General features: G+C 38.8%; 1 protein-coding gene across 4 annotated transcripts in view; it reads left to right on the forward strand.

Moving 5' to 3' along the window:
• The window catches only part of QTRT2 (queuine tRNA-ribosyltransferase accessory subunit 2), a 79981-nt gene that overhangs the window by 55376 nt on the left and 16306 nt on the right, over window positions 1-8299 (forward strand). For 2 of the 4 annotated variants that reach the window (XM_025376448.1, XM_025376449.1), the window contains exons 2-5: window positions 1000-1220; window positions 1998-2053; window positions 3798-3874; window positions 6758-6970. In XM_025376448.1, coding sequence (XP_025232233.1) covers window positions 1000-1220; window positions 1998-2053; window positions 3798-3874; window positions 6758-6970 — 567 coding nt within the window. The remainder of the gene's footprint in view (window positions 1-999; window positions 1221-1997; window positions 2054-3797; window positions 3875-6757; window positions 6971-8299) is intronic. The other 2 variants (XM_025376450.1, XM_025376451.1) reach the window with 2 other exon arrangements.

Raw genomic sequence — 8299 nt, forward strand, 5'->3', positions numbered from 1 at the left:
TCTAAGGTTGGAGCCTCTCTGATAGCTCATTTATCAACTAATAAAACTGGGCCTGGCCCAGTTTTTAAGAATTCCAGAAGATTTGGTACTTGCTGTAAAGATGTAATGAAGTATTTATAAAATGTTGGTATATTTGGTAACATTTAGCAGGTGATGTGTGTTCTTATCAAGTTCTGTAGTGCATTTTAAAAGTGGAGCTCAGTATTTTGCTTAACTGAATACAAAATCATTTAGGAGCACCCAACTAATAATAATGTTTTCTGATTTTTTTCCCTGTATATCTATAAAAGTTAGAAAGTATATCTTTATTTTTTTCTTTAAACACATGTTAATCTTTCCCAGTTATAAAAGTAATGACACATTGCTTATGAATCGCATGTATGCTCCACACAGTTTCTCACTTCTGTTTGGATACCATATAAGAACAAATTGGGAAATAATCCTATCTTGGAGATAATCTGTTTATCTTTTGACGTTTATTTTTCCATATATTTTCATAAACACCAGGGTGCTGTTTTCTTCACTTAACAGCATTATTAGGAAAACATTGCTATATTGCTTAGCATTCCCTCAAATTGGAGAAAGAAAAAAAATGGATTATATCAGTAATCGGTATGGCCTAAGCAGTGTTACTGTTCTCTGTGTACATTTTCAAGGCTGAGAGAGCCTTGGCTTCATGGCATTCTTTCCATGATTAGTCTTTCTAATTCTGTTCTTTCATTTGTTCGGTTTTCATCAGCTCAGACAAAAATTCCATGACTAAATTTAAAATTAGTTGATGCCAATGTATTGTTCTGGCACCTTGGAGAAGGTATCTTATTCTCTTTATGTCTTTTCCTATTCACCCATTCCTGATATCTATGAAAATGTTTAGACTGGAAGCAGTAATAAGCATGCTGTCATTCATTTTTCTGAAGATTTTTTTTTTTTTTTTTGCAAAATGCTTGGCCTTTAGATGTTGTGAAGCTCCTTCTATACTTAATGCTCTTTTCTTGACAGGACCTAGAAGAATCCCTTAGGATGAAGCTGAGTCTTACCAAGGTAGTTAATGGCTGTCGCCTAGGAAAAATAAAAAACCTGGGCAAAACAAGGGACCACACCATGGATATTCCAGGCTGCCTTCTGTACACCAAGACTGGCTCCGCCCCACACCTCACCCATCACACGCTGCGTAATATCCACGGGGTTCCCGCCATGGCTCAGCTTACGCTGTCATCCCTGTAAGTGTTAGAACCGATGATTCAAGTATCAACTCTGGCAGCTGCTTAGTTACCTTAGGTGCAAAAAAGAGAAAGTTTTTTGTTGTTGTTGTTCATATATATGATTTGTTGATTTTCATAATGAAATCAGAGAGAGGTTTCAAATACTATACATTTTCTGGCCCTAATGTGGTAGCCTCAGACCAGACCTGTATGTTAGATCTGCTTCACCTTTCCTCCAAACCTACAGTCCCATCCTGCCCTATTGCCACTGCTCCCAGGGGTGACAGGTCAGGGGATGCTCTGTGAGAGCTACACCTGGAGTTCAGGAACTGTTATCATTCACCAGCCTCAAAGCGTTTTCTGCTTTTGCACATATACTTGCTAATACTACTTTATGGAAACAGAACTAACGAAGTTAGATCATTTTGTGTAATGTATATACTGACTTTATACTTAATCGAAAAGCCTACTATATGACCAATTAACATAATACTCTGCAGTGTTGTGTTAACAACAGAGATTTTAAAGGGGCAAGAGAAGGAAGAAAATTCAAGTATTCTGAAGGAATTGATCTTTGCCAGTTTCACGTCTCATTGAACCACTAGCAAATTGAAGGCCTTCATTCTGGCTAATGAACCTAACCTAGTTAGTTAGAACTCTTGAATAATGATGTAATTCAAGACAGCATTTACTATGATGTAACTTATTTGGGTGAGAATAAGAGGGCTGCAGTTGCACAGAGTATTTACAGAATGATGCATTATTATGTTATGTATTTTTCTGTTTTGCTTACAGAGCAGAACAACATGAAGTCTTGACAGAATATAAAGAAGGAGTTGGAAAGTTTATAGGTAAAAATTAATTAAGTTATTTATATGTGCCTTGTGATGTGTTAATTTGGAGTTTGGAGGTGCTGTTGCCTCTTTGATCTTTCATTCATATATTTATTTATTCATAATTTTAGTAAGTATTTTTTGAACATCTAAGAGCCAGGCATTGGCAAGTCAAGATTGAATAGGAAACAGTTGCTGCTCTCATGGAATTTGGAGCCTAGCTGGGATAAAGATAGATAATTCTATCTTTAAAATATAAATTTTACTTTGAAGTAAAAATTGTGGTGACTGCTTTACAGGACTAGGGATATGTATGGATATCATGACAGGCCAGAGGGTGGAGCAGATAACCTGCTCTGGGGTATATGTGCAAGGTGGTCAGAATAAAGAAAGGATTCTTTTTTTTCTTTAAGCCTCCATAAAAACCCAGAGAAAGGATTCTTGAGAGAGAAGATGAGGGGCATTTTAGCTGGGTCAAGGAAGAGTAAAAGTTACCCAGGTTAGGGGTGGGAACCCAGACAGGTGTGGGGCAGATGCTCCAGGCACTGATTATCTGACTCAGCAGTGAGAACTTGCATGGGGCATGCGTGAGCTCTAAAGTAGTCTCATCATGCTTGAATCTCAGACACGCAGGGGAGGATGAAGCGTTTATATACGGCTGTATTCTGATATATTAATAATATCCTCTATTCCAGAAATAAGATTTTATATGCAGATGTATGCGTCTATTTATTAATAGGAAAAGCTTAACAGTGGCAGCTAGAACACCAGTTCTTCTGTACACGACTTTCTCCTAAAGCGTTTTCCGATATCTAGGACTCACTTGAATGAAAGTCCTGCTTCCATTGGTTATTCAGTCCTCTGATTCTGAGGGCAACTGCATCATGTCCTGTTGGTTATCACAAAGCCCTGTATTTTAGGAGAGGAATTTATGAAATATCATTCTCCTTGACCTGAACCTAATTTTAATAACCAGCTTTAAAGTATACAAGCATATAATTAAGTGAAAATAGCTAATGTAAGCTTTCTAGAGATCATTGTAATAATTGAAATTAGGGAAAATAAAGTGAAAAGACTACAGAGGTTTTAAACTTGCTTTATTTGTTTTTGTCTTTTTTCAGTGGAATCCTGTTTTATTTTCCTTAATGAAAATGTAGGCTAGCATATGATATTTAAGCACATGGTTTACTAAACATTTTTTTGCATTTTTAAAAAAAGATTGTCTTTTTGACTGAAGAACCTAAGAAACTGTCATCGTGAATCAATGAAACTACTAAGAATGAGATCCATTTGCAGCATCCTATAACTTCTCTAAACTTCTGCCCCTAGGGACCCATAATATTATTGAGATTTATTATTAGTGAGATCACTTTGTGGCCATATCATTTTATCTTTCCAGTAGCTAGTTCCCCTTGGATGGTACCTGGAATAAACATATTTGATAGTAAATTCTTTTGAGTAAAATCAAATGAGATCAACGTGTCACTAAATACTTTCATTGTATATTGTGCTTTAAGATATATCTTTCCTTTGTAGCAGCTCAGTACCTATTAGACGCGAACCTTTATATTTCTTTCTTTAGATTAGTAATCTTTTTATGCATATTGATAGGCCTCCTATAATTCCAAGTTCAGATACCACCTACTGACAGTGTTTAGAGTTGCTTTATTCAGCAGTGTACATTGTGAAGCTGTTACCTGCTATAATACAGTGTCATTGTTGATGTAAGCACTTTCAAGTGTTCTTTTTTGTGTTTATACAGGCATGCCAGAATCACTTTTGTACTGCTCCCTGCACGATCCAGTCAGCCCCTGCCCAGCTGGTTATGTAACAAACAAGGTGTGTTTTCAGAAGGGCATCCAAGGCTGCAGCTTTTTCCCAGGAAGTCAGCCTACTGTGTATCCCTCAGATGTTCAGATCCCACTGTCTGGGATGATCCCTTATACCTTTTCCTTATTTCAATAATTATAGTGGAATGGGATGGGATGGTTTATAAAAGTTAGAGGCTGGACACGGCGGCTCAACACCTATAATCCTAGCACTTTGAGAGGCCAAGGCAGGCGGATCACAAGGTCAGGAGATCAAGACCATCCTGGCTAACACGGTGAAACTGCATCTCTACTAAAAATACAAAAAATTTGCTGGGCATGGTGGCGGGTGCCTGTAGTCCCAGCTACTCAGGAGGCTGAGGCAAGAGAATGGTGTGAACCTGGGAGGTGGAGCTTGCAGTGAGCCGAGATCACAACACTGCCCTCCAGCCTGGGCGACAGAGCACAAGACTCTGTCTCAAAAAAAAAAAAAAAAAAAGGAGTTAGAATAGGGCTGCCTAAAGATGAGTTTAAGATGAAGAACACCATATCCTCAGCATTTTCATTGTTGCAAAAAAATTTGAGGGTAGAGGAGGGTCAAATACATGCCAAAAAAAGAAATTGCTATGATAGGGGAAAACAATAGTCTTTCCGCACCATGCTTTGTTGGATTTTTAACAACTTCAGGAAGAGTAGGGAAAGGTTGCTGATGAGTATTATCACATGTATAACTATATGTAGTAGAACCTCAATGTAATACTGTCTGCTGGGTCTACAGCCAGAGATTTTGTCTAGTGAAGAACAGTATCAAAAGCACCTCATTAAAAGTGTTCAGCTGAGAGGTGGCCTCATTGGCCTTATCCCTGAGGACAGCGTTCTGGCAAGGCTTCGGTGTGTACTGCTGCTTTACAAACGCAAATACTTTTCCTGCACTCACTTTATTAATATCAGCAATATTTAGTAATTGTGCTCCTCAGAACACTATTTTTACTCATTCTCCTGTTTTAAGCTTCTATTTATTTTGTAATTTGAATTCCAGAGAAACTACTTTGGCTGGGTATGGTGGCTCACGCCTGTAATCCCAGCGCTTTGGTAGGCCAAGGTAGGTGCATGGCTTGAGCTCAGGAGTTCAAGACCAGCCTGTCCAACATGACAAAACCCCATCTCTACTAAAGATACAAAAATTAGCCAGGTGTGGTGGCACACGCCTGTAATCCCAGCTACTTGGGAGGCTGAGGCAAGAGAATCACTTGAGCCCGGGAGGCAGATGTGGCAGTGAGCCAAAATCACACCAGTGCACTGCATTCTAGCCTGGGTGACACAGCAAGACTGTCTCAAAAAAAAAAAGGAAAAGAAAATACTTTGACTTCCATTATCTACCCAAATTATAAGGGAGAGGAATCATTTAAACAGTAATTCTGATGCCTTACTACAAAATAAAACAGCTATATGTTGGCCCTCCATCTATGTCCTTGTTGATCTAAGAAGAGGGATGCTGTAGGGTAACCAAGATAGAATTTTTTTTTTTCCTTTTTTTTAACTTTTTTTTTTGTTTCGGGGGTACATGTAAACATTATTACATAGGTAAATTTGTGTCATGGGGTTTTGTTGTACAGATTATTTCATCACCGAGGTATTAAGCCTAGTATCCAATCGTTATCTTTTCTCCTTCTCTCCCTCCTTTCACCCTCCACATCCAAGTAGACCCCAGTGTCTGTTCCCTTCTTTGTGTTCATGTGTTCTCATCGTTTAGCTCCCACTTATAAGTGAGAACATGTGGTATTTGATTTTCTGTTCCTGCATTAGTTTGCTGAGGACACTGGCCTCCAGTTCCATCTGTGTTCCTGCAAAAGACATGACCTCATTATTTTTTATGGCTGCATGATATCCCATGGTATATATGCACTGCATTTTCTTTATCCAGTCTGTCATTGATGGACGTTTAGGTTAACTGCATGTCCTTGCTATTGTGAATAGTGCTGCAGTGTACATTTGCATGCATGTGTCCTTATGGTGGAATGATTTATATTGCTCTGGGTATATGCCCAGTAATGGGATTGCTGGGTTGAATGGTAGTTTTGCTTTTAGCGCAAAGATAGAATGTTACTAATATATGTTCTCGTGAACTAGGAGATTTAAGTCTTTAATTCTATATCTAACTCAGTCTAATAAACACTAGATATTAAAAATATATAGGGCCCTAGACTGTGCTTTTGGGATACAAACATGAATTGGGATACTCTAGTCAGACAAATACAGAATGGTGTAATAAGTGCTATCATTTCTATAAAGAAATAAGTACACATTGATGTAAAAGCATAGAGGAGTGAGTGATGGATTATGCGCAGGAAGTTTGGAGATTAATATGTGAACTCAGTGTTTCGATGGACACATAATATTTTGCCAGGCCAAGAAGTAGAAGTTCCAACACCTAGAAATAATAAATACTTGAGGTGATGGATACTCAAATACTCTGACATGATTATTACACTTGCTCTATATGTAAGATGTCTCACATGTACCCCATAAAAGTATACAAATATGTATCAATAAAAAAGTGTTCAAAAAAAAAAAAAGAAATATGGGACTGTCAGTCAAAAGGAACAGCGTCATCAAAGTCTGGTGTATTCAGGAACAGCAAGGGTTGGGTAGGGGTGGGGCAGGTAAGACAGGGGAGAACAGAAGATGGTTAGAAAAGTATAACAAATAATTCTTAGGGGCTAGCTCAAAAGTTGTCTTATATGACCATTGAAGGATTCTCTGTAAGCTATAAGATCCTATTAGCCACCATGTGTGGATATTGAATTGTCACCATCTCTGCAGTTGTAAAGAATTATTGCTTTATCATTTTAATTATTTTATTTTTATTTGCATTTTACTCTTGCTGATTCCTCATCATTTTGCTCCATGGCAGTCTGTGTCTGTGTGGAGTGTTGCAGGACGAATGGAAATGACTGTTTCCAAGTTCATGGCAATTCAGCAGGCCCTTCAGCCAGATTGGTTCCAGTGCCTCTCCGATGGAGAAGTGTCTTGTAAGGAAGCAGCCTCCATAAAAAGGGTCAGAAAGTCTGTTGACCGATCACTTCTTTTCTTGGATAACTGTCTGCGGCTGCAGGAAGAGTCAGAGGTAATTCTGTACCACTAACTACTCCTTTCTCTTGACACGCTTGCCTCCCTTACATTCTGTGACACCGCCTTTTCTGTTCCTCCTACTACTGTGCTCCTCACTCTTTGTCTGTTTTACTCTCTATTTTTATTTGCTTTTTGAACCCCAAGTATTATTGTTCTCTAGGATTCTATCTTAGGTTTCTTTTTTCATCCTATTCTGTATGTTATTCCTGGGCAGCCTTCCCTTAGTTTTAATTGCTGAATAATTCTAAAAGTATATAAACTATCAAGATCATTCTACTTAGCTTCAGAATTACATAATTACTGGGCTATAGGTAGGATATGTCACTAGAATATTCCTCATACTCAGAAGTGACCGGACTCATCATCTTATCTCCACAAGTCTGTTCTTCCTTTTGCTCTTCCTCAATATTTTATCTCCATTTATGGCATCCACCAAGCTTCCCAGCCCAGAAATTTGAGCTTTTCTGTTTCTTTTTTGAGTCTCACTCTGTTGTCCAGGCTGGAGCATAGTGGCGCGATCTCAACTCACTGCAACCTCTGCCTCCCAGGTTCAAGGGATTCTCCGACTTCAGCCTCCGGCATAGCTGGTATTGCAGGCATGCACCATCATACCCAGCTAATTTTTGTATTTTTAGTAGAGATGGGGTTTCACCATGTTGGCCAGGCTGGTCTCAAACTTTTGATTTCAGGTGATCCGCCCGCCTCAACCTCCCAAAGTGCTGGGATTACAGGCGTGAGCCCCTGTGCCTGGCCAAGAAATATGAGCTTTTCAAGACTCCTTTTTTCACTCACATTTAATATCCAACTGTTCACTCTTCCTTGATTCCATTTGCCTAAATGTGTCTAGAATCTCCCCCTCCTTATCACCACCTTAGGCCATAAGTGCATCATCTCTTACGTTTGTAATTACCTTTGAATTCTTCTCTCTGCCTCCATTCTCATCTTTATCCAATCCATCTTTCAGCCCTGTTATCCAAAAAATCTTTGTAAAGTACAAACATGAGCTCCTTGCCCACTTCCCTAAAAGAATTTAATGAGTCTCCACTTCAACTCTTACATGGCATGGACAGCCTGTGATGTGGCCTCTGCCTACTCCTCCAGCTCACTGTGGGCTACTTTCTCCTGTGACTTGCGCTCTGGCCTTTCTGAGTTGCTTGGAATTCCTTGAGGCATTAGCTTGTTTCATTCTGTACACTTTCCTTCTGGACTGTTTCTGCTTTTCTTATCTCTAGCTCTATTCCCTCTTTTGCTTCCACATAGGCTCGTTTCATTCCGTGTATCATTCTTTTTTTTTTTTTTTTTTTTTTTTTTTTCATTCTTACTC

Source organism: Theropithecus gelada, chromosome 2 (assembly GCF_003255815.1).
Source record: "Theropithecus gelada isolate Dixy chromosome 2, Tgel_1.0, whole genome shotgun sequence".
Classification (NCBI taxonomy): domain Eukaryota; kingdom Metazoa; phylum Chordata; class Mammalia; order Primates; family Cercopithecidae; genus Theropithecus; species Theropithecus gelada.